This window comes from Chiloscyllium plagiosum, chromosome 20 (assembly GCF_004010195.1).
Source record: "Chiloscyllium plagiosum isolate BGI_BamShark_2017 chromosome 20, ASM401019v2, whole genome shotgun sequence".
Lineage (NCBI taxonomy): Eukaryota > Metazoa > Chordata > Chondrichthyes > Orectolobiformes > Hemiscylliidae > Chiloscyllium > Chiloscyllium plagiosum.
Window position 1 is genome coordinate 60,013,730 of NC_057729.1, and position 27,404 is coordinate 60,041,133.

General features: G+C 42.2%; 1 protein-coding gene across 7 annotated transcripts in view; it reads left to right on the top strand.

Moving 5' to 3' along the window:
- Positions 1-27,404, top strand: part of chd6 (chromodomain helicase DNA binding protein 6) — a 252,768-nt gene that overhangs the window by 215,806 nt on the left and 9,558 nt on the right. For 6 of the 7 annotated variants that reach the window (XM_043710969.1, XM_043710967.1, XM_043710968.1 and 3 more), the window contains 6 exons: positions 4,556-4,761; positions 9,641-11,188; positions 14,571-14,725; positions 15,557-15,778; positions 19,312-19,743; positions 26,643-26,831. In XM_043710969.1, the coding sequence (XP_043566904.1) occupies positions 4,556-4,761; positions 9,641-11,188; positions 14,571-14,725; positions 15,557-15,778; positions 19,312-19,743; positions 26,643-26,831 (2,752 nt within the window). The remainder of the gene's footprint in view (positions 1-4,555; positions 4,762-9,640; positions 11,189-14,570; positions 14,726-15,556; positions 15,779-19,311; positions 19,744-26,642; positions 26,832-27,404) is intronic. The other variant, XM_043710964.1, reaches the window with a different exon arrangement.

Genomic DNA, 27,404 nt, shown 5'->3' on the forward strand with positions numbered 1-27,404 from the left:
CCCTCCTCTCTGACCGATCACCTCAATCCCCACCCCCATTCACGTATTGTACTCTTTGCTACCTTCTCCCCAGCTCTCCCCTGCCTCAATTATCTCTCCACCCTGGAGGCTTCCTGCCTCTATTCCCGAAACGTCAATTTTCCTGCTCCTCGGATGCTAGTGACCTGCTGTGCTTTTCCAGCACCACTTTGATCTAAATTCTGGTCAGAGTCTTAGCCTTGGAGAATGTACCTGTTTAATGTTCCTTGACATTTAACTGCCAAGCTTTGTTTAAATTTTAAATGAGTCCCATTGACACTGTTTAATCAAGGCATTATCCTGAGAAATCAACTAGCTCATAAGTGTCACCATTTTTTTTGAGTTGAAATAGATGCTGTGTATGTAAGTGTTCTTTCTGTCTGCAAAGAACAGAGCCCTGTCTACTAATATGTTTAGTTTCCAGGAGATGAAAGAACGCTGCAACGCGAGCCCAATCTAAATTGGTTGTCAGCACAATTTTTCTCTTTGCTCATCATTTGCCGACTGATAGTACTCTCCACTCACGCAATATAAATGTTTGTTTTCTCTTTGAATTGGTTTCCTTGTGAAATGCTCTGATAAGTGCAAGATGAAAAATTTTGACAAAATGCTTCTTTTTTCAGTCTCATGTTTTCTGACTATTTATGAATTATTTACCAAGATTATGATTTGTCCGTAAAATCGAACACTGTTAGCACCACAAGCAGCATCCCAGAATCAACTGACCCCTGCTTTCACTAAGGTACAACCTTTATTGGGTAATTGTGCACTGTTTGCTTCATCCCTTATATTGCGGTTTACAAAGTCACTTGAATACCTTAATTTTTTTTATATATAAAATCAAAATTTTTAAAAAACACACTTTCTACCAGAAGTAGTGAAATTATTTCTGGATCTGCTGCTGTTGTAGGAACTATACTTAGAGGGATATTTACACTGATTTAGTGTGGAATATTGGGATTTGGAGAAGCCATTTTCTCCCCTGTTTTCACTGGTCTTTCTTAGAAACATCGAGGGCAGAAGAGCCATCAAACTACACGAAATCTACACTAGTCCTATATTCCAACACTTGACCTACTGATTTGATTGTTGTGACATTTCAAGTGCTCATCCGAGTAATTTTAAAACATTGTAAGGTTACCTGCCTCAAATACTCTCCCAGACAGTGCATTCCAGACCCTCACCACTCTGGTGAAAAAGTAGTTCATCAAATTCCCTCTAAGACTCCTGCTTTCCATCTTAAGTGTCCCCATAATACTGACCTTTCAACTAAGAGGAACAGCTGCTATCTATCCAGTCTGTCTATACCCCTTATAATCTTACACACCTCAATCAGGCCCTCCCATTAATCTTGTGTGTTCTGGAAAACAACCCGAGCTTATCCAATCTCTTTTTAGCTGAAATGCTCCTTCGCAAGACCTGTGAATCTCCTCTGCACCTGCTGCAATGCAATTATATCCTTCCTCAAGTAATTTCCTTACCACTGATGTGAGATTCACTGGCCTGTAATTCCACGTTTATCTCTGCCTCCCTTCTTGAAAAGTGGAACCACATTAGCTGTCCTCCAGTCACTGGCTCCTCCCCTGTAGCCAAAGAGGAATTATAATTTGGTTCATGACCCCAGTGATTTCCTCCCTTGTCTCCCACAGCAGAACTGCACACACTTATCTAGCTGAGACCAAACCAAAGTCCTATACAGCTCCAGCATAACCTCCTTGCTCTTATAATGTATGCCTTGACAGTTAAGGGCAAGTGTATCCTATGTTGCTTTAACTGCCCTATTAACTTTCTCTGCTACTTCCAGGAGTCTGTGGACAAACACCCCAAAATCATTTGTTTCCACTGAGCTTCCTAGTGTCTTGCCATTCCTTGAGTACTACCTTGTCTTATTACTTCTACCAAAATGCATTATCTTACACTTTTCAAGGTTAAATTCCATCTGCCCATCTCATCAATCCATTTACATCTTCCTGTAACTTAAGACCTTCTTCCTCATTACCAACCACCCAGCCAATCTTCATGTCATCCACAAACCTATTTTTGACTGTCCCCCGCATTTTCTCATCATCATTGTTTATGTCGGTCACAAACAATAAGAGACCTAGCATTGATTCCTGTGGTATGGCACACGCCTCTAATCACACACGCAGCCTTCTCCCACCACCCTCTGTGTCCTGTCACTAAACCAATTTTGGATGCATCCTGTCAAGTTACCCTGGATCACATGTGCTTTTACCTTCTTTATCAGTCGCCCATGTGGGACCTTGTCAAAGGCTTTGCTGAAATCTATATAAACTACATCATTTACACATCGGGTCACCTCCATGACGGATTGAACCAGATTTGTTAGGTGTGACCTCCCTCTGAGAAAGCCATGTTAACTGTCCCCGATCAAACCTTGCCTCTCTGTATGGAGATGAATCCTTTCTTTCAATACTTTCTCAAGTAGTTTCCTTACCACTGATGTGAGATTCACTGGCCTGTAATTCCACGTTTATCTCTGCCTCCCTTCTTGAAAAGTGGAACCACATTAGCTGTCCTCCAGTCACCTGGCTCCTCCCCTGTAGCCAAAGAGGAATTATAATTTGGTTCATGACCCCAGTGATTTCCTCCCTCGTCTCCCACAGCAGCCAGGGGTACTGCTAATCCAGACCTGGAGATTTACCCACTTTTAACCATGCAAAATCCTCCAGTACTACTTCATTCCCAATGTCAAACCTCTTGGGAGTCTCACAGTCCCTCTGCCTGAATTCTGTAACTACATTCCCCTTTTCCAAACTGAAGATAGGTGTGAAGTCCTTCTTTAACACTGTCAATTGAACTTTGGCTCCACTACAGATTTCCCCCTTGGTTGCTAATTGGCCCTACTCCTTCCCTGGTTATCCTCAATACTTGGATACTCTTGTGAAATATCTTGTGATTCTCCTTAGTTTTACCCGCTAATGTTCATTTCATGACCCTCCTTTGCTTCCCTAATTGCTTTAAGTTTCCCCTCTCCATTCTATACTTCATGAGGACCCTTGTTGATTTGCTCCTTTTCTATCTGTTATGTGACCCTCCTTTTCCATTTTATCCAGTCCTGGGCTGCTTGTTGCTACATTTCACCCAAAAGGGAACATATTGGAACTGTACTCTCTCTAATACATTTTTGAATACCTCCCACTGTTCTGCTGTGGATTTACCCTCAGCTGTTCACAGTCTACTTTGGCCAGATCCTACCTTATTTTAACAAAATCTGTCTTCCTCACCAATCCAAAAACTCCTTTTTTTACAGGCCATCTTTTTCTTTTCCTTAACAAAACTTAAAACTTCAAAGTTTTGTGGGTTTTTTCAGTAAAATGCTCAGCCTCTGTCATTTCACATCAAACTCCTTTCTGGCTTCACTCTCAGTACTGCACTGTCCCATGCTGGACCATCTACATGTTGATAGAAAAAGCTTTCTTTAATACATTTCAAGAAATCTGTCCCCAGCAAACCATTTACACTATGACTATGCGAGTTAATACTAGGGAAGTTGAAATCCCCTAATATCATCACCCTGTTATTGGTTTTATACACCTTGGTAAATTTAGTACATACCTGCTTCTCCCTTCCCTGCTGACTGTTTGGAGGCTTATAATACACTCCTAACAGTGTGATTGCACCTTTTTTATTCCTAACTTGAATCTACAAAGCCTCACTTGATGACCCTTCCAAGATATTGTCCCTCCTTACTGCAATAACTGACTCCTTTAAAGATATTCTGATGTGCTAATCCATTCAGTAAGTGATAACCACAGAAGGTTTTACATAAGGACTACGACCTAAGAACAGAATTAGGTCATTTAACCCATTGAATCTACTCTGCCATCCAATCAGATCATGGCTGATCTGATATTCCACAACTGCACTTTCTTTTCCTCTTAACCTTGATTCTCTTACTGATTAAAAATCTTTCTATCTCAACCTTGAATGTAACGGATGGCTCAGTCTCTACAGCCCCATGTGATAAAGAATTCCACAGATTCCGAACTTCAGAAGAAATTCCTCATTTGTCTAATTGGGCAACTTCTTACTCTGAGATGATGCCCTCTGGTCCTAGACTGTCCCATAAGAGGAAACAATCTTTTCACATCTATCCTGTCAAAAGTTCGAAGAATCTCTCTGCTGTAGCTTCCAAATCTCTGTTGTGTCTTTTTTATAACCGTTCTCCATTTAAATAATATTCAGCTCCTCTATTCTTCCTGCCAAAGTCCACAACCTCCTATTTGCCCACATTGTATTCCCTGTACCAAGTTATTGCCCACTCCTCATCCTGTCTATATCCCATTACAGGCTCTTTGTCATCCCTTACCTTCCCACCTATCTCTGTGATATCCACAAACTTGGCAATAGTGCATTCACTTTTCTCATTCAGATCATTTACAGGACTAAAGGAGGTCATTCAGAATCAGATGCATCTACTTTGTCCCATTCTGCCCTCATTTGGTAATTGCAAAGTGGGGTGCTTCTTGCTCTTGTCCAGAATTATCAACTTGCATTTCTTGTTCCCGTTTAGCTGGACAAGGAGGGAGCAGACAGATTTCTATCGTGTGGTTTCGACATTTGGCGTGGTGTATGATCCTGACCGGAAACAGTTTAACTGGAACCAGTTTCGCAGCTTTGCCAGGTTAGAAAGGAAAACAGATGGGAGCCTGGAAAGGTATTTTCGAAGCTTTATGGCTATGTGCCGGAGCGTGTGCCGTTTGCCTCTGAGGAAAGAAGGTGAGTTCTGTTCCATGGTGTCACATTTCAGTCAGTTCATGGTGCTAGGTCATGCAGCCAGTTACATTGATGCAAAAGGGAAGGCGCCCATGTTCCTTTCTTCCACTAATAGAAGCAAAATACTGCAGATGCTACAGACCTGAAATAAAAACAATGATTTAGAAACTCAGCAGGCCTGGCAGCACTTTAGGAGAGAGAAATGTTTCAAGCCCATCATTTGAAATACCATGAGTTCTGAAGGAGAGAGAGTGAGAGAGAGACGGGACTTGAAACATTATCTCCTGCTCCTCTCTCCACAGGCACTGCCAGATCTGCTGGATTTCTCAGGAACTTTGTTTCCTTTCTACCCTGTGTTGAGTTGTCTGATGTCAGTTGGAGTAGTGATAGAGATCTACCGTTGACCATTATTGGCGAGTGTAGATGATAAGTCAGTTGTAGATCTTGTTTCCAATCATTATCAAGTGCTTCTTTCTCAAAAGTGAACTGGTAGATATGGGGTTATCCGCACTCGTCAGCCTGTCCAGTAGGCTGTTCAGTTTTGCAAGTGGATGGAGGATAGTCTCATGGAGAGAGTGGATCATAACTTACCATGAGTTAATGCTTTAGAGGGAAAACCTGAGGGGGTGGAGAGAAATTTCATCTTTAAAAGCAGGTGGACTCTAATCCACATCCGAGTGAGAAGCTGAGCTCTGTGTGGAAGGTTTGTGTTTTTCCATAGTCTCTTTTCTGTTACAGCCCCATTAAACATTTGGATCCCCAGACTTTGCACTGGATGGGTGATTTGGTAGGCAGTTGCAGCTCAGTTTCTAATGTCTCTGGGTTCTTAGTTATACTGAATTGGTGCAAATATTGGACTTGGGACATTAATTCAGTTCCTCTCTTTCCACAGATGTTACCAGACCTGCTGAGGTTTTCCAGCACTTTCTATTTTGATTCCAAATCTGCAGAATCTAGTTATTTTGCTTGTACCTATTCCCTTTGCTTTTTCAATGAACGAGGAGAAAATGAGGACGGCAGATGCTAAAGATCAGAGTCGAGAGTGTGGTGCTGGAAAAACACAGGAGCTCAGGCAGCATCCGGGGTGCAGGGGAATCGATGTTTCAGGCAGGAGCCCTTCGTCAGGAATTTTCCAACACCACACTCTTGACTTTGTCAGTGAACTGTCCCTTTATTAATTACTTGGATGAGGGTACTGAATGCATTGTAGTCACTTTTGTTGACAATACAGTTAGAAAGCAAGTTGTGAGGAGGACATTGAGTTTGCAAAGAGACATAGATTAAGTGAGCCAGAAATCAAAGAGAACAAAGAAAATTTACAGCCCAGGAACAGTCCATTTGGTCCTCCAAGCCTGAGCCGATCCAAATCTACTGTCTAAACCTATTGCCCACTTCCTAAGCATCTGTATCCCTCTGCCCCCCACATACTCATGCATCTGTCCCGATACATTTTAAATGAATCTACTGTACCTGCCTCTACCGCTCTGCTGGCAACACGTTCCAGATGCCCACCACCCTCTGTGTGAAGTACTTGCCGCGTGTATTCCCTTAAACTTTCCACCTCTCACCTTGAAAGCATGACCTCTCATTATTGAATCCTTTACCCTGGGAAAAAGCTTGTCTCTATCCACCCTGTCTATACCTTTCATGATTTTGTAAATCTCAATCCGGTCCCCACCCAATCTCCTTTTTTCTAATGAAACCAAACCTAACCTACTCAACCTCTCTTCATTGCTAGCACCTTCCATACCAGGCAACATCCTCGTAAACCTTCTCTGCACCCTCTCCAAAGCGTCCACATCCTTTTGGTAATGTGGGACAGAACTGTACACAGCATTCTAAATGTGGCCGAACCAATGTCTTGGACAATTTTAATATTCTAAATGCAGCCGAACCAATGTCTTGTACAATTTTAACATGACTTGCCAGCTCTTTTACTCAATACCCTGTCCAATGAAGGTAAGCATACTATATGCCTTCTTGACCATTCTATCCACCTGTGCAGCAACCTTCAGGGTACAATGGACCTGCACTCCCAGATCTCCAGATTTTGGGCGGCACGGTGGCACAGTGGTTAGCACTGCTGCCTCACAGCGCCAGAGACCCGGGTTCAATTCCCGCCTCAGGCGACTGACTGTGTGGAGTTTGCACGTTCTTCCCGTGTCTGTGTGGGTTTCCTCCGGGTGCTCCGGTTTCCTCCCACAGTCCAAAGATGTGCAGGTCAGGTGAATTGGCCATGCTAAATTGCCCGTAGTGTTAGGTAAGGGGTAAATGTAGGGGTATGGGTGGGTTGCGCTTCGGCGGGTCGGTGTGGACTTGTAAGTAATCTAATCAAAAATCTAATCTAATCTCTTTGACCATCGACTTTTCCCAAGACTCTTCCATTCATTGTATAATTCGCTCTAGAATTAGTCTTGCCTAAATGCATCACTTGGCAGATGGAGTGTAATGTGGGAAACTGAGAGGCTGTCTACTTGCACATGAAGAATAGAAAAGCAGAACATGATTTAAATGGAGAGAGACGGCAGAATGTTGCAGTACAGGGGATCGGGTGTCACAGAGTTGTCAAGCTCCAGAATGAGACCACTTAGCTCATCATGTCTTCTCCAGCTCTTCAAGTGCACATCATCTCCTAGTGCCAATCTCCTGCCTTTTCCCCATTCACCTTTCAACCTGTTTCCATTAAAAAAAACATCTAATGCCCTCTTGACTGCCTTAATTGAACCTCCTTCCCCTACTACATTTCCAGACAATGCATTCCATGCACTCACTTTCAAACTACGTCTTCTCATTGTATATCTCTTCCTTTCATGAGCAGAGGCAGCTTCTCCCTATCTACTCTATCCAGCCACTCATGATTTTGAAAACCTGTGTCAAAACTCCTTTTGGCTTTTGCCGTTTGCCTTTCCAAGGAGTATAGTCCTTGGACTGGATGGGCTCAGGTCAGGGTGGAGCCCTGTACTCCGATTTGGGCCTTGACCAGGAGCAGAACTGGGACCTGTAACTTCTGTCCCTTCCTGCATTGGAAGTAATAGGGTAGGCAATGGCCTCGTGGTATTATCACTGGACTGTTAATCCAGAGACCCAGGGAATGTTCTCACTCCCCACATTCAAATCCTGCTGGGGCAGATGGTGGAATTCAATAAAATTCTGAATTAGGAGTCCAGTGATGACCATGTAAGCATCGCTGATTGCTGGGAGAACCTATGCAAAAGTGAGGACTGCAAATGCTGGAGATCAGAGTCTAGATTAGAGTGGTGCTGGAAAAGCACAGCAGGTCAGGCAGCATCTAAGGAGCAGGAAAATCAACTTTTCAGGCAAAAACCTTTCATCAGGAAAACCTGTCTGGTTCACTATTGTCCTTGAGAGAAGGAAGCTGCCATCCTTACCTGATCCAGCCTACATGTGACTCCAGACCCATAGACTCTTATCTGCAGTCTGGACGTTTAGGGACGGGCAACAAATGCTGGCATGGCCCGTGACACCTTCATCCTGTGAATGAATACGTTTTTAAAATATTCAGAGAACATTCATTCAACTGATACCTGGGATGAGGGGTCTACTTTATGAATAAAATTTGCACAGGTTTGTCCTGTATTCATTAGAGTTGAAACGAATGAGTGATAATCTTATTGACAAACCTAAGATTCTGATGGCCCATGACAATGTAGATGCTGAAAGAATGTTTCCACTTGAAGGAATCCAGAACTAAAGACTCCGTTTAAAATTAAAGTGTCTCCTATAATTGATGGAAAAGAATCGGAATTTCTTCTCTGTGGAATTCCCATCCTCAGAGTAGTGATGACTGCATAATTAAAGAAATTCAAAGCTGAATTTTGATTGTCAAAAGAATTGAGGGTTATAATTTATGGATTGAAGGCCATGATCCGATCAGCACAATCTTATTGAATGGTGAAACAGGCTTGAAAGCTCTAATGACCTATTCCGCCCAGTTCTTCTGTTGCTTCCAAATTAAGTCTGAAGACTGTTGGCGCATTTTGAGAAGATTTGTAGCTCAGGTTGAGGTTCTGGATTTAGGTTTGCTTGCTGAGCTGGAAGGTTTGTTTTCAGACCTTTTGTCACCGTACTCGGTAACATCCAGTGAGCCTCCAGATGAAGCACAAGTGGTATGGCCTGCTTTCCATTTATATGTTTAGGTTTCCTTGTGTTGGTGATGTCATTTCTTGTTGGAGATGTCATTTCCTGTTCTTTTTCTCAGCGGGTGATAAATAGGATCCAAGTCAATGTGTTTGTTGATAAGAGTTCCAGTTGGAATGCCGTGCTTCTAGGAATTCTAGAAACCTTGCAAGGACTGTAACAAACACTACATTGGACAAACAGGCAGAAAACTAGCCACCAGGATACATGAACATCAACCAGCCACAAAAAAAAACATGACCCTCTCTCACTAGTATCCTCACATACGGATGAGGAAGGACACCACTTTGACTGGGACAGCACATCCATCCTAGAACAAGCCAAACAGAGATATGCACGAAAATTCCTAGAACCATGGCATTCCAACCGGAACTCTATCAACAAACACATTTAGTTGGACCCGATTTACCCCTGAGAAAAAGAACAGAAAATGACATCACAGTGGGGAATGATGTAATCACAAGAAATGACATCACCAACCCAAGGAAACATAAACACACAAATGGAAAGCGGACCATGCCACCAGTGCTTTATCTGGAGGCTCTCTGAAGATGTTACCTAGTATGGTGACAAAACATCTGAAACTGAACCTTCCAGCTCAGTGAGCAAACCTACATCTGAAGACTGTTTCAGCCCAAGTTTGTCTCTTATACATGGGGGCAACCTAGAGCAGTGAATTTACAAAGCACGAGTACCTAACGGCCCATTTCTTTTATTGTTTCAGAGCCTTCAGACCCCAGCATTTTTGTTGAGCCCATCACAGAAGAACGTGCTTCAAGGACTCTGTACCGGATTGAGCTGTTGCGGAAAGTTCGGGAGCAGGTACTCCGGAGCCCACAACTGAATGAACGGTTGAAACTGTGCCGCCCTAGTCTGTACTTGCCAGTGTGGTGGGAATGTGCCAAACATGACCGCGACCTGCTGATTGGTGCTGCCAAACATGGCCTCAGTCGGACAGACTACTATATCCTTAATGACCCTCAACTTTCTTTCCGTGAGGCCCACAGGAACTATGTGCAGAATGGAAGCAGTTACTTCCAGAATGTCCCAGCACCTTACAGCCAATCCTCACTCAACCTCAGCCAATCTGCATCCCCTGCATCCACTGTACTGACTCTAGGAGAGAAAGACAATATTGAGCAGATGGATATGGAGCAAGAGAAGATGGAAGAGGCTTTAGAAGAGCCGAGCCCGGAAGCAGGAGCACTCGCTGTTTGCTTGGAAGTGAAGAATGAAGAGGATGCTGCTGATTCCACAAGGAGGTGTGATGCTACCCAAGCTAAAGCAAGGCCACCTGACCCAGTGGCTGCAAGGAATGAATGGGGGGCTACCAGTTGCATTCAGGCTGGATTTTTTAGTGTGCCAGATTCACACATGGAGTCGAAAGGAACAAGAGAGTTTGGTGGAAACTGCAGTGACAACAATGGGGGGGATAGTTTGCAAAATCCTATCCTTAAGTGCAGTTCTCCAATGGAAAACTTGCAGGCTGTGTGTGGTGATACCAACCAAACTAGAATAAACTGTCTGAACTTTTTGCAGGTGAAATCCAATGGTATATTGGAATTGCAAACTATATCTGAGAAGATGGCAGACAGTGTAGTAGCACCTGTGTGTAGTGTGGCTGGAACAGAACCTGTGAAAGACACAGTACTTGGTGTGATTGCAAAACATGACCTTAAACAGTGCGAGATGCTTCAAGCTGAAAATGGATGTTCAGAAGATAAGCAGTCAACAGAGATAATTGATCGTGAGAATGTAATGATTGAACATACCTATGACATGCAGGCTAAGTATCTAGCCATGGGTCATATGCAGACTGCTGCAAATGGCCTAGACAAACCACAAGTTGAAATCAACCAACTGTCTGACCCAAACTCCCCACCTGCAACGCCCAAACATTCAGATGTCTCTGATGATTTGAAGCTGATGGAAGCTGTGCCAGGCTGTGAACACCAAGCTGTAGCTGTGAATGAGAACAGCTCAACAAAGGAAGCTGGAAACGTGACCAATGTACATCCTGAATCAGATGATGTACCATTTGAGACAGTTGGTGTGAAATGTCTGCCCAGTGGTCTTCAGTCCTTCAGACCAGCCCATTCCATTGTGAAGGTAGTGGATGGTGCACCAGGGTCACCATCAGATCAAGTAGATGTGGCCCCCATAAAGCAGGAGGTGACCTTCAGACATCTCCTGGAGGACTGCATCAAGGAACATGACAGTCCATGCGAAACGGAAGAGAAATCTGAGGAAGATAGCTCGCAACCTGAAGGTGGTTGGTATTCATTTTTCTTAAATGTTTCTGCAAACCCGCATGTATCAGGGATCCTTAAAGCACAAACTGCATGGGGGAGCGTCTCTTAAATTTACCTTTACCTTATACTGTTCTTTAATAATCAAATCCTTAAAAGTCTGGAGATTGCACCAGTGAACATTTAGCTTGTGTTTTCAACCTGTTAACCATGAAAGCCATCACAGCTGTGCTTCATCCTGAACATGGGGATAGAAAGGCATGTTTAAAAGAAATATTTGGAGCTAAAAGGCTTACATTGTGAGAGCAAATTGCACAGATTAGGTGAGAGTCTGGAAAATATATGGTGACCTGTGAGAGGAGAAGCATCAGGCATTCCTAAAAATAAGAAACCAACCTGGTGAAGTTACCAAACAGGACTGTTAGCATGCCAGGCAGCAGAAGCAGCAAGTGATGAATAGAGCTAAGCACTGTACTTCTGCCACGTCCAGTTGTGAATCGTGGTGGATAGTTAAACAATTCATTAGAGGAGGAGTTCCACAAATACCCCCTTCTAAAATGATGGAAGGGCCCAACACATCAGTGCGACTGACTGTGTGGAGTTTGCACATTCTCCCCGTGTCTGCATGGGTTTCCTCCGGGTGCTCCGGATTCCTCCCACAGTCCAAAGATGTGCAGGTTAGGTGAATTGGCCATGCTAAATTGCCCGTAGTGTTAGGTAAGGGGTAAATGGAGGGATATTGGTGGGTTACGCTTCGGCGGGTCGGTGTGGACTTGTTGGGCTGAAGGGCCTATTTCCACACTGTAATGTAGTCTAATCTTCACCCAGAAGGTGGTTAATCTGTGGAGCACATTGCTGCAGAAGGCTGTGGAGGCCAAGTCATTGAGTGTATTTAAGAATGGGGTAGACTCTTGGTTAGTAAGGGGGATTTTTAGCCAAAGCATCTGTCAAGAGGTGTGGAGACACATTGACTTAGAAATTTTGAGCTAACATTTTGACTGTTTAAGGAAAAGTTGACATTCCTGCAGAAACATGACAAGTCCAGACCTACATTTCTCCTCCAATTAATATCAAGAGAAAACCTTTGGCCTGTCTATCTGAAACCCAACGCATTGCATTGAATTACTTCGAACTTACGCAGCCAAAACAGTTGCTATCTTCCACTTGAGCTGCATTAAATCCCACGCGCCTGAGCTGATCCTGTATCACTTTATACTCTGCGTTATCCATCTGTAAATATTGATGTGATTTCTGTACTATCACAAACTTTTGCAGTGAATTCCATATCCTGCCAGTCACTGCAAGCAAAAATGTTTTCCCTGCACTCTGTCCAAAAATTCATGCATTTAATCCTGTATTATCCATGTTCCTTTAAGTTAAATCCCAAAAATACAGGGAACTTTAGAGGTCAGCCTGGCAGCGCCCTGAACCCGCTCCAATTTTCAATACCATAATTTTGATTTCTGGTCTCAATTTCCCTTCCTGCTTATGTGAATATATTCTCAATGATGGTGCATCCACTATTCTCCGGCTAGACAGTTCCAAAGACTTGCAGTCTTCCGGGTGAATAAATTTCTTCACGTCTTAGTCCTAAATAACTGGCTTCTTTTTTAATTGTCCAGCTAGGGGAAAAGATCCCTCAGTGCCTACCTTGCCAAGCCCCTTCAGAATCTTGAATGTTTCAATAAGATCACTTCTCATTTCTCTAACCCCCAGAAGAGAGAGATTAAATTCGCTCAGCTTTTTATCGTAGGACAACCTTCTCATCTCATATCTGGGATGTGGGCATTGCTGGCTGGGCCAGCATTTATTGCCTGTCCCTAGTTGCCCTTGAGAAGGTGGTGGTGAGGTGTTTTCTTGAACCACTGTAGTCACCTGCTATGGGTAGACCCACAATCCCCTTAGGGAAGGAATTCCAGGATCTTTGACCCAGTGACATTGAAGTAAGGGCGGCACGGTGGCACAGTGGTTAGCACTGCTGCCTCACAGCGCTAGAGACCCGGGTTCAATTCCCGCCTCAGGCGACTGACTGTGTGGAGTTTGCACGTTCTCCCCGTGTCTGCGTGGGTTTCCTCCGGGTGCTCCGGTTTCCTCCCACAGTCCAAAGATGTGCAGGTTAGGTGAATTGGCCATGCTAAATTGCCCGTAGTGTTAGGTAAGGGGTAAATGTGGGGGTATGGGTTGGTTGCGCTTCGGCGGGTCGGTGTGGACTTGTTGGGCTGAAGGGCCTGTTTCCACACTGTAATGTAATCTAATAGCTTGGTGGTGCGGGGGAGTGGGAGAGAATCTGAAAGTGATGGTGATCCCATGTATCTGCTGCCCTTGTCCTTCTAGTAGGGGTCCTTCAAGGGGTGGTGGTTAGATACTTCACTCTACTGTCTCTGATGCAAGTGTATCCATTTTTAAATAAGGAGTCCAGATAGACTGAACAATTGTGGCAAGACTTGTGTATTCTTGCACTCTAATCATCTTGCAATAAAGGCTAACATGCTATTTGCCTTCCTAATTGCATGCTGTGTACCCTTACATACTAACTTCCTGTATTCTTTGGATGAGTTCGCCAAAGGTTCTCAATATCAACATTTTCAAATTTCGTATGTTTTCAAACATATTCTTTTTTTTCTATACTTCGAGTTGATAACCTTACTTTTCCCCACATTATATTCCACCTGTCACCTTGTCGCCACTCTCACATCACCTCTTTCATGTCTTTCTCACAGCTTATCACCTAACTATAGATTGTCAGCAAATGTAGATATATTCTTCTCTTTTTCCAAGTCTAATTCATTAATGTATTTTATGAAAGCTGAAGCCCCAGCACTGACCCTTGTGACATTTCACCAATTACAGACTATCAATTTTAAAATGCTCAATTTATCCCTACTCTGTTTCTTGACAATCAACTAATCCTCTATCCATGCTAATATATTATCCTTCCTTCCTTATTTTGTATGGTACATTATCTTTTGACAACATAGTAATACAGTCTGTTTCTGACCAGTGTCCCAATCGTTAATCCTGAACAGTTCTATCAATGTCATGTTTCCCTGCACTTAAAGCAGATAAAAAGTGTCATTGGAACACTTTTGAAGCCCTTCAATGTGTGAGGTATTTATTAAAAATATTGTTTATGGGATTTGGGTAGCACTAGCAATGCAGCATATCTGTCTCTAGTTACCATAATGACATTAAAATTAAATTGAAAACACGGTAATTTATCAGTCATTTCCCTGAAAAACATTGGTAAAATTGTTGGTTCTTAGTGATAGTTGAGCAATTGACAAAATTGAAACTTGCCACGATGAGGTTTGAAAGTGAAACCTCTAGCTTACTAAACTGTGATTATAAAAAAGCTAAAATTATACATCCCTACCATTATTACAACAAGAATGTTGATCTTCTCAGCTATCGCATTGAAGAATTTTGATGAGGAAAGTAATACGTCTACCAGCCTGGGTCAAGATGAAATCCAGGACAACCTCCTTCAGGATATCAGAGAGCCAACTATCGCTCAGCTGCTTCAAGAGAAAACACTCTATTCTTCTGCAGAGTGGCCAAAGGTAGTTTGGAGACTAGGTACAGCTGCTTCATGGATGGACAACAGGCTGCTGGGAATAGGGGTTGTACTGTAATCTAGACTGACAGTCCACACTTGCACTGTCAGAATGGCCAGCTTTCACATGAAATTTCAAATCTGTCTGCTCTCTTGGGTTAACCGAAAGATGCCATGGCCAAACTTTGAACCTCGAAGAGCTGTGGAGGTCCTCTTCGTGATCTGTTCAATATTTAGAACTCAACCAGAGCCCTAAAATATATTGAGGAATTTATGCTCGTGCTGTCTTGGAGATGTTGCGATCTACGCATTAGCTGCACTGTCTCTGACTGTGTAGAAGACACTGCACTAATATTCCAGATGCCCAGGCTAATGCTCTATGGACACTGGTTCATGGTGGAATTTAAATTCATTGAATAAATCTGGAATTGAAAATTAGTCTCTGTAACGATGGCCATCATACTATTGTTATTGTAAAACCCACCTGCTTCACTGTGTATAAGGAAGGAAATTTGCTGCCCTTACCTTCCATGGCCACCGTGTGACTCCAGATCCACGGCAATGTGGTTTAATTTTAGTTGTCCTTGCAAATAACCTCACAAACCATTTCATTCATGGGCAATTGGGGATGGTCAACAAATGCTGGCAATCACATCCTTTGAAAATAAACAAAAACAAGTACAATTCAAAAGTACTTCCTTGACTGTAGGGCAAATTTATTTGTTCTTCTGTTAGCTAGCTGCTTAACAACAATCTTAAATTGATAAAAAACAAATCATTTTCTTGCAATCAACCTTCACGTTTGCAATTAAGCTTTTTCTGCTTTTAACACCCTTAGGATCGAGTCATCATAAACCGCATTGACAATATCTGTCACGCCGTGTTAAAAGGGAAATGGCCATCAGCACAGCAGCAGAGCCTTGAACCTCAGAGTGGAATGTATTCCATGGCTACTCCGACAGAAACTCTGAACATGAGAAGCTGCCTGAGTGTTCCAGTGCAGGCCGCACATACCCTCAGCATTGCTGATGGCTCCTTATCTGCCCAACACCTTACAAAGGTACGCTATCACCACTCCAGAACTTGCCCGAGGTAATCGATTAATTTGTGTCATTATTGAATTTCTGATGCGGATCACAGTTGGTGGGATGGTGGTGTTAAGGAGAGGAAGAAAACAGTAAATAAAACTGTATATTCCTTGAGTTGTTCATAGTGACATGAATATAAGGCCTAAGAGAATGTACAATGGGGCTACAGAATCATAACTTATGTGGAATATCCTTCATTCCTGTTCCAGACCTTTAAATGAGATCTCTGATTTAGTTCCATTCCCATGATCTTTTATTGTAGCCCTTTAAATCTTTCCTCTTCTTTCAACGTGCAATTTTCTGCTTTGACATATTTGTCCAAAGTTCACCTATTTCCACAGCTCATTGAGCCAGCACATTTCAGATCATCATTACTTACTGTATAGAAAGCCTTTTGATCCTGACCTGAGATCATGGACATGTTATGATGCATAAGGAGGCCATGAAGCCTGTTGTATCCACACCAGCTTTCCAAATGAGCATCATAATGCCATCCTCTACTCAATCCAATCCTTTCATGATTGTGAAAAGTCAATCAGATCCTGTCTTCGCTGCCTTCTCTCCAGGAAGAATAGTCCCAACCCCTCAATCTGTTCTCATAGCTGAAGTTTCTCAAACCTGGAATCATTCTTGTAAATCTCTTCTGTAGCCTCTCCAATCAGTTTGCGCCCTTCCTAAAGTGTGGTGCCCAGAACTGTACTCCAGGTGAGGTCTCACTCGTGTTTTAAACGGGTTCAACACCTTTTGCTTGTCTCTATTAATAAATAAAGTCTACTTAGTGCTGTATCCACCTGTCCTGTCATCTTCAATGATCTGTGTACTTATGCATCCAGGTCCCACTGCTCTTGTGCCCTCACACTACAGCACAGAAAAAGGCCCTTTGGCTTGTTGGATCCACACCAGTGAAATTTGAGTACCTAACTATTCTAATTTCATTTTACAGCACATGCTCCATTGCCTCGTATGCCTTGGCATCACAAGTATGTGTCTAAATATTTCTTAAATGTTATGAGGGTTTCTGTCTCTACCACCCTCACAGACAGTGAGTTTGAGATTTCCACCACTGTCCAGGTGAAAACATTTTTCCTCCTGCCCCTTACCTTAAATCTGTGCCATTCCAGTCATTGATCCCTCCACCAAGAGGAAATGTTCCTTCCTGTCTATTTTGTTAATGCCCCTCATAATCGTATACATGTCAACCATGTCACTCTTTCAATCTCCTCTGCTCCAAGGAAAGCAACCCCAATCTCTCCACGTTCTCTTCATAACTAAAACTCTCCAGCACAGGCACCATCCTGGTAAATCTTCTGTGCACCCTTTCCAGTGCTAACACATCCCTCCTATAATGTGGATTGCAGAACTGAACACAATGCTGTAGCTGTGGCCTAACCAAAGGCCTGTACAGTTTCAGCATAACCTCCTTGCACTTAAACTCTGCTTCATCTAATAAATATGATATGGTTATACTCCAATAGGTTTATTTGGAAGTACAAGCTTTCAGAGCGCTGCTCCTTCATTGGGTAACTACCTGATGAAGGAGTAACCCTCCGAAAGCTTGTACTTCCAAATAAGTCTGTTGGTTTATAACCTGGTGTTGTGATTTTTAACTTTGTCTAATAAAGGCAAGTATCCCAGTTGGCTTTTTAACAAATTTATCCTACTACCATTAGGGGCCAGTGTACATGAAGCCCAGGCCCCCCTGTTCCTCGGTGCTACCGAGGATCCTACTCTTCATTATATATTCCCTTGCCTTGCTTACCCTGCTCACGTGCATCATCTCACTTATTCAGATTAAATTTATTTTTTTCTTTATTTAAACTTGTACTCTTTGTCTCCCTATGTTCTTTCTACCAAAATGCATTACTGCACACTTCTCTACATTGAACTTCATCTGCCCTCAATCTGTCCATTCCACCACTTTATCCAAATTTGTCGTCATCACAGTTTACAATTCTTCCAAGTTTTATATCGTCTCAAGTCTTTAAAATTGTTGCCTGTGTACCAAGACCTAGGTCATAAATACGAATCAGGAATCTTTTATCTGAAAACCCTGGGACTGACTGGTTTTCATATAGAGGATAGTTTCAGTTTTTAAGGACATTTGCTGTTATTGGTCCATTCAGAGTCCATTCAGACCTTTTGGGGGAAAAACTTCATTTTTAGGTCCATTCAGGTCCACTTTAGGTCTTTTCAGTTTTCGGACATGTGGATAAAGGATACCCGACCTATGTATCAGTAAAAGCATGGACCCCAATATTGACCAATGACTCAATGAGATATGACATTCATTTGATTCCTTAAAAATATCCAAACTTCCTTGTTCCAAACTCCAAACTGTTCTCACATTGCCCATGTTTGTTTTAATGGACTGTGATTTGTTTTCTTAAATGAGGTAAAAATAATTGTAGGATTTTCCTTCAGGAATTAAGAATCCAGTGCTGAGTTTCAGTCCCAGCTGATTATCCTCCCCTTCCACTTGCCAGTGGATCATGCTTCTGTATTGCTTAAGGGGAAGGATATAAAGTACTTTAATAAACATATGCACCGTGGAATTAAATCATGTCTACTCACCATGTGAGTGTAACCTTTTGGTATTTGATTCTCTACCACTTTGCAGTTTCTTCCTCCCATGATCCTGTTAAAAGTCAATGTTATAAGCCACATTGTTCCTCATCCCTCGAACAGTGTCTTCAGTTAGCACTCTTGTCATTTTGCCCCCTTCCTCAAACATTGACCAACTGTGGACTCTGCTCCTGCCCTTTTCCACTCCAGGGTTTTCACATTTTGCTATGTGCTGATTTTCTGCTTGAATCCCTCCAGCCTATTTCTGCCTTTCTTGTGACCCTGAAAATAGCAGTTAAAAATCTGGTATCTTCTCCATTTTTAAATTTATTAAATTCCCCACAACTTTTGAGATAGTCCATTATGCCTTCTTTCTGCATTGTCCAATTCTGCAGGACCTATCTCTTACACTTCTGAAAATTAATTTGTGGGATGTGGCAATTGATGGAAATTTATTGTGTATGAGTTCTCTCTGAGATGTGTCCTAAGCCGCCCTTTTAAACAGCAGATACAATAAAATAAACATGGGTAATGTGAGAACAGTTTGGAGTTTGGATATTTTTAAGGAATCAAATGAGTGTGATATCACATTGAGCCATTGGTTAATATTGGGGTCCATGCTTTTACTGATAACAGATCGGGTATCCTTTATCCACATGTCCGAAAACTGAAAAGACCTAAAGTGGACCTGAATGGATCCAAAAGTGAAGTTTTTTTCTCAAGGGGTCTAAATGGTTTGCTCAATTAGTTCAGAGTAAGAAAGAGTTGATGTTAATGTGTGACTGGCATCATGAACAAGTTCAGACAGGGTCTATCCTACCGTGAAGGATATTTCACCTGTTGGTCTCTGCACGACTCTGTACAATTCTTGTGTATGATTTTACTTTGTGAACAATTTTGTTATGACTGTTACTGACACAGTGCAATTCTGTTTGGAAAACAGGAGAGTTTACTCACATTAACATTCCCAAGGGATCAAAGAAAGAGACGACGAAAATACGAGTTTGAGACAGACCGAGGAGCAAAGAGGAAGAACATGGAAGAGGTTTCTCCATCTCTTACTCGCCCTCCTGTAATTTTAAACGGGTGGCAAGAGACTGCTATGGACCTCTCGAAGGCTTCTGAGGAGGCATCCAGTTCAGTGCCAGTCGTCATCAGTGCAAGCACACCAAAGCTGGGATCACTAGAGCCTTCGAGTGCTTTCAGGGCAGACATGGCTGGGGTCCTGCAGGCAGGCCTCGTCCACCCAGTCACTGGGCAGGTGATGAATGGCGCCTTTAGAGGTGATGATACGTCGAGGAGGAGGCGAGGACGAAGAAAGAATGTTGAAGGAATTGACATCCTCTTTATGAAGGAAAAAAAGCCAGACAACTTGGTATGTAGAAAACAGTGGCATGATGTGGTTGGTGCTACATAGCAGCAAGAGCCAATAGCAAAAGGAAATGAAGCTCTCTTGCACTGTGCAGCTTCTGATTGTGGCAAGCATTATGTGGCTGGCCTCCCTATTTCTGAATGAATTCATTTTGGGTTTGGGTGCTGAGCTTGAGATCTGCCAATGGAGTAATAGCCATGAGCTCCTTAAATGTAAAATTAATCATAACCAGAAAGAGGAACAGAGCATGAGAATCTCAGCAGGTCAGGCAGTGAAATGTAATAGATTTTAACTTTGAAAGTTAGAAATGTGGGGTAAGAGCAAAAGAACAGAAGCAGAGGTTAAGTGACAAAGTTGGTAGAGAAAGAGTAAAGGAGTGGCGATAGATGTTTGGGCAGTATATTAGCATGGATAGAGAATGGGCTAATAAAAGACAGAGTTGGGATAAGGGAGGTACTTTCAGAATGACCGCCTGTAACTAGTGCAGTGCTACAGGGATCAGTGCTGGAGCCATAATTATTTAGTGTATATTAATAACTTGTATGAGGAAAGGGAATGTACCAAGATCAAGTTTGCAAATGACACCAAAGTAGGTTGGGAGTGGTGGGGATGGTATGAAGAGTCTACAGAGGGATATAGACAGGCTGAGTGAGTGGGCAAAACCTTGGCAGATGGAATATAATGTGGAGGAATATGAGGTTGAGAGTTTTGACTGGAGGAAAAGGGGAGTTGAACATTATTGAAGTGGAGAAGGACTAAGAAAGCTGCATCAGAGAGGGATTTGGGGACCTTTGTGCATAAATTACAAAAAGCTAGCACCTAAGTTCAGCAACTAATGGGGAAGGCAATTGGAATGCTTGCCTCCTTTCTTCCAAAGGCAATGGAGTATAAAAAAAAGGGGAAGGCTTGTTACAGCTATACAGGGCACCAGTCAGACCACAGCTGGAATACTGTGAACAGTTTTGGTCCCTTTATCAATGGAAAGGGAGAATCTAGGACCAGAAGGTGTAATCTCTGCTTAAGGCATCCCTCACTCAAGACAGCTGAGGATTTTTTTTTCTGAGGATAGTGAATCTATGAAATTCTTAACAATGAAAGACTGTACAGGTTGGGCCGTTATGTAAGTGCAAGGTTGAGATAGACAGATTTTTAATCAGTACAAGAATCAAGGGTTATGGGGAGAAGGCTGGAAAGTGGAGTTGAGGATGATCAGATCAGCCATGAGCTAATTAAAGGTGGAGCAGACTCGATGGGCCAAGTGACCACCTTCTGCTCTTACATTTTATAGACAAAAGAAACAAAAATGTGTGAAGGAGATGGAATGAAAGTGATGAACATCAGCCATTTGAGAGCATGAAATGGAAAAGAATGAGACTAAAGACAGAATTGCAAAGAACAGAGAGACAAAATAGGAATATAGATTATGATCTGAAATTACTGAAGCAAATGTTAATTCCAGAAAGCTGTAATTTGAATAATAGAAAGATGAGTGCTGTTTCCCAACCTTGCAATAAGTTTTAATCTGCAGGAGACTGAGGACAGAGAGGTCAGCCTGAGGGCAAGATGGAGAATTAAAGTGACAACCCACTGAAAGTTCAGGGGAAGCTTGCAGACTGAACAATGGTGTTGTACAAAGTGATCACCTCATCTGCATTTAGTCTTCAATGTTGATAAGACCACAATTATGCAAAGCAGATATATTACTTTGAAAACGTATGTGTGTATAATTGTTCCATCCAGATGAAGTGTTTGGAGTCTGACACAGTAGACTGATGGATAGTGAATGGGTTGGTGTTGCAGTTCCTGCACTTGAATGGGAAGGTGCTGAGGGAAGGGCAGGGAGTTTTGGGGATGAATTGAGAAGTGGACCAGACTGTCACAGATGAAATAATCCTTTTGGACTGTTGAAAGGAACGAGGAGGTAAAGATATGTTTCATGGTGGAATTCTGTTAAGAGGTTGTGGAAATGATGGAAAGTGATCAGTTGATTTTAGAGGCTCGAGGGGCAGAAGCTGTGAACAAGGGAAACCGTTACATGGTTCTGGGATGCAGGGGAAAGTTGCAAGCACAATTATGGGAAAAAGAATGAACACACATTTATCAATCAGTAAAAGAGAAATCTTCAGTTGAAGAGAAAGGAAAATGTGTCAGAAGCAGGTCATGGTAGAGATCAGAGCAGATGTATGGTGACAGATAAACTTAAGCATCGTTGGGATCCTTTTAGGATTTGGTGGGCTTGTAGTCTGTTCATTTATGACACATTCCCAAAACTGAGGGAGGGGAAAAAAGAAGAGTGGGTGTTTTCTTTAGATGGGAGAAGGGTGGAAATTGGCAGACATAACTTGGATCCATGCAGCTAACAATAGCAACCTTTTATTTAGAAGAAAGTGAGTGGAGTGAAAAGAGAAGTTGTTCAGTGTGCGGACAAGTACAACCAGATGAAGGCGGCTGGTGGTAACTGGAAACTTGGGCCTCTGTTCAAGGGCAATTCATGGAACTCAAGACTGTCCCTGGTGAAGAGTTACTCCTGAAATAAACACAGAGTCCTGATGAAAGGTTATGCCTGAAACATTGACTCTATTGCTCTTCAGATGCTACTGAACTGCTGTGCTTTTTCCAGCACCACACTTTTATCAACTTTAACTTCTTCAGCGTCTGCAGTCCTCACTATCTCCTGGTGAAGAGTGAAGGTGTAAAGTTTTGCTGCCCTTGACAAACATAGAGAACAGTGGAGGAATTCAGTAGGCCTGGCAGCACCTGTGGAGAAAGAAACATTTCAAGTCTGGTATGATTCTTCAGCTCTCAGCATTAATTGTTTCTCTCCTCACAGAGGATACCAGACCTGCTGAGTTTCTCCAGCATTCTGTGTTTATTTCAGATTTCCAGCATCTTCAATATTTTGCCTTTCTACAAATAGACTATTCAGGTCAGGAAACTGTTTAAGTGAGACAGAGTGCTGGAAAAATCTCAAATCTAGGTAACATGAGACTGGACAGTGGGATAGATTACAGTTTAGAATAAATCTGAAAGAGGACCCCTAACCATAGACGGCGAGGCAATAGTGTAGTGGTATGGTCATTGAACTAGTCATTTGTTACCTGGTGCAATTTTCTGGGGACATGGGTTCAAATCCAGCCTTGGCAGTCAGTGAAATTTGAATTCAACAAAAAGTCTGGAATAAAAAGCTCATCTAATTGTTGATTATTCTGTTGAATTGATTGAACCCATCTGGTTCACTCATGTCCTTTAGGGAAGGAAATCTACCATCCTTACATGGTTTGCCCTAGTGTGACTCCAGACCCAAAGCAATGTGGCTCCTCTTAAGTGCCCTCTGGCCAATTAGGGATGGGTAATAAATGCTGGCCTGGCCATCGATGCCCACATCCCATAAACAAATTCTAAAAAGTAAGTAAATAAAGACAATAAACACTGATTTAATAAATTCCATATCATTTGTTCAGTCTTGGGAATGAGGCAATTTTCTGCACCCACTCTTTCAACTCCTCTTGTCTGAGGCTCTCCTTTACTAAGATGTGTAGAAACTCCATCTGAATGTACAGTTGCAGCATCTCAATGACTGACAGATTACTGCTGCTTTTGTGAAATTGCAAGTGAGTGATAGGTTCATCTTGGCTACTGGCTGTCACTTGTATAGAGTTCAGAAATAAATTTCTAATTGCCAGTTATTAGGACGTTTGTCACCCGAAGCAATTGGTGATGTGATAGAAATGTTTAAAATTACAAATGAATTGCACAGAGTAGATAAAAACAGTCTTTCGAGTGTTTAAAAGGAGGAGGACACGGGTATGAGCGAATGTAATAAATTTACAGTTGAACAGGAGAAGCATTATTCACAGTATGGCTCAGGAGTGAAATTCATGAGTTATTGAGTAACACAGACACCATGTCACCATAAAAGAATAGATTAAGTCAAGGAATTGAAGGGAGTATAGAGAATTAGGAACACAGCAGACACCTGGGATTAAGTTACTGCTGATGGAAGCATGAGCATTAACGTGACTGGCTGAAGGGCTTATTTCTATACTGTGTCTTTATACAGTTCTGTTACTTACAATGTTAGAGCTAGAATGCATTGGGATAAAGTTCCAATGGGCAGAAGAATTTTGTATTTTATGTGCAAGGAAACTGTCCAAACCTTTTCCTTGCCTGGTCTGGTCCAGCTGCAGCCTTTCAGCCTCTATAGCATTCAGTGAGGTAACAGCTCATCTGCATTTTAACTTTGTTCTTCTGCCTTGACGTCACCTATCTTTTTATACAAAATCAGTCTCAGTTGTAAAGTTATAAATTAAACTATGATCTCCTGCTTTTTGTGGGAGAATGATACCTTTCTAACATCCTTTAGTTGGTGAAATGTTTCTTAACTGCTCTCCTGAATGACCTGGCTCTGATTTTTTTTTGAGTGTTGTGGCTCCTTGTCCTTGATTGTCTCCGATGGGAAGATTTCTCCCTGTAAGCAGAGGAACCTGGGTTTATATGTGAATAAGTTCCTACAGATTGGAGGGAGAAGGCAAGAGAATATCACTAGGTCACATGCTCATTTAGAGAGTCCACGCATACGCAAGGCACTGTAACAATTATATGAATTATAAATTCAGTCATGTACCTGATCAGTTGCTTTTGAGATCCTTAATATCTCAAGTCACCCATCCTGGGTTATGTCTATCATGGAACTGCATAGAATTTAAATATATTTGCATAAGTTGCTAACATATCTCTACTGTAAATTCTATCCACCAATGACAATACAATTCCTTAAGACCAGTCAAATATTCATGCTGGAGAGATGTAAATCAGAAATATAAAAATAAAGACTGAATGCTTGTACTGTGGATTTTCCAAGTTCAGGAAAAAGATAAAGGCTTTAAAAAAGGGTAGACAGAAAGTTTACCAAGTTTCACCAAGGATGAGGAACTTGAGTTAAGAGGAGAGTTGGAGAAGCTGGTGTTTTCTGGCAAGTGAGTAACTAACCACGAGTTAAATGATTTAAAGTAGTTCACTCGAGGAAATGGAGAAATAACTAATGTGTTCAATTATGAGTTGATGTTGAAGAAGTTTGGCATCTTCTACTTGGGGGGGGCGAGGTTCAGAACTGACTACATAGCAATTTCCAAATGATGAAATGTTTTAAAGTATTGATAAAGAGTTAGTTTTAAAAGATTTTCTCCAGATCAATAATTAGAAGTCAGTGATTTAAAATTATCAGCAAAAGATCTAGGAATAACATCAATATTATCAATATGGAGAACTGCCAGGAGTTAGAATGAATTAGGAACTGAAAAGGTGGTGAATCCTGATCTTGAAAGGGGTATCCTAACTTTGTAAGATTGAGAATCTTACAAAGTTAGAAGAAACGAAGACGTGTGGGATGAGACATTTCGTAAGATAGGCCCAGTGAACTGAATTGAACGGCTCTTGTATTGTACATTACTTTGACTCTGTTAGTAAGTCGGGAAACACGTGCCACACAAATACCAGGCACCTCCCATTTCCAAAAAAGAGAAGCCAAACTTCACCCCCTGACATTGGATGATGTTGCCTCTTAACTGAAGTTTGTCATCCCTGGTCAATTATGGTAAACTTCCGGTCTGCACCTTTTAAGGCCGTTACATCTTTCCTGAACTTGGGGAATCCACAATGCAAGCATTCAGTCTAATGTCTGCTTATTCTGTTTGTGTTCCTGACATGTTGCTTTCTCTAGTATGAAAGTTTGAGTGTTTCTAATGTTGGGAAAAGGCTATTCCTTACTGGTGGAGAGAAATATAATCAACCCCTTGTCTTGATGAGTGCAGTTCCATTAACATTCAAGAATCTGAATATCACCGAGGTATCGACAGCTTGATTTGATTCCCCCTACCACAACTTCAGTGTTTATTCCCTCCACTATCAATGCCAAATAGCAGCATTGTGTACCATCTATAGGATTCATATCAGCAACTCATTAATGCTCCTTCAACAGCACCTTCTAAATTGTTGACCTCTACCATCTAGAAGGACGAGGGCAGCAGATACATGGGAATACCATCATCTTCTCCTGCAAGCCACTCACCATCCTGCCTTGGAAAAATATCACTGTTCCTTCACTGTTACTGGTTCAGAAGCCTGCAAGGCCCTCTGTAACAGCATTGTAGGTGTATCTAACTCCCATGTACTTCAGCAGTTCAAGAAGGCAGCTCACCACTACCTTAAGCAAAGCCCACATCTGGCAAATGAATATTTTTTTTTAAAAACTCTTGCCGCTCTCAGGAAGCTTAATAATCCAATGTCACACATTTAAGGCAACTGTTAGTTAACATGGGGAATTGTCCAACTTCCTTTAACACGGCAAGTTGTTGTGATCTGGAATGTGCTACTTGAAAGGGAAATGGAAACCGGTTCAATGATAATCTTGAAAACGAGAAATTAGTCGAATTACTCAGAATTTCATCAGCAACAACAAAAGAGCAGACCAGTTGGTTTAAGCCAGAGTTTATGCTTGAGCCTTCTCTCAGCCTATTTGCCTAAACTGTACAATATATATTTCTGATCCTTTTTCTCCCTTGTATTTGTCTAGCTCCCCTTAAATGCCATTCATCTCAGCCACTCCTTTTGGTCACGTGACACCTTCTAAATACCCTTTGTCTAAAGAAGTTTCTCCTGAAATCCTGATTGGATTTATTGGTGACCCTCATATATTTATGGACCTAAATATTGGGCTGCCTTATAATACCTTCCTCTGTTTTAGCAATAAGTGAAAGGTTTAATCAATGAAGCTTGAGTGCTGTGGGAAAGAGCAAGGAGTTGGGGCATTAAATAGTTCCTTCAAAGAGTCAGCACAGGCACGTGGGGCAAGTGACCTCCTGTGCTGTATGATTCTATGATTAGGGATTTTCTTTTTCATAAAGGAGGTGGACCTATCGAAGCAGCTTTTCTCTGGGGTGGCTCGCTCTGCCGACAGCATGTCCAACATGATGATTAAACTCCCCCAAGGCAAGCAGCAACTGCCAACTGAGGAAGAGCAGAAAAACAAGAGTCTGATCGAGTGGCTGAGGCAACATCCCACCTACACTATGGATGTGTCCAACCTGGCTCCTGTAAGTATACTGTCGGTAACACCACTTACACGCTTGCACGCTGAAAGGGATTGTTTTGTTTTGGTGGGTTTGTTTCTGGTGATGAAGCAGACAGCTGGAAAAATTGCAGCTGCTGGATTACCATTTGTTGCCTTTCATACCGGACAAAGCAGCCTGCATCACGTTAAAACACCCACTCCTTCCACTGCCAGTGCAGTGTGTATCATCCATTAGATGCATTGCAGCTATTCATCAAGGACACTTTGCAGCAAATCCAAAGTCCACAACTTCAACTGTTTTGGGCACTCAATGGCAGCAGGCACAAGGAAACGTCCTCCATTCCAGCTTCATCTCCATCTCCAAAGTGCACATCACCCAAACTAGACACAAATCTTTGTGTTCTCTTTGTTGCCAAATTAAAAAGCAGTTAAAATGCAATAGTCTGAGGATGGGATTGCCTGAATATTTTGCATACTTGACACTTGCATGTGACATATCTCACTCGCTGTGGGAGAGCAGTTGTTGCCCATGAAGCTGACATAACCTTAAGAGGAGAGAGAGGGGAGGTAACAAAGAAATAACAGATCACTATTT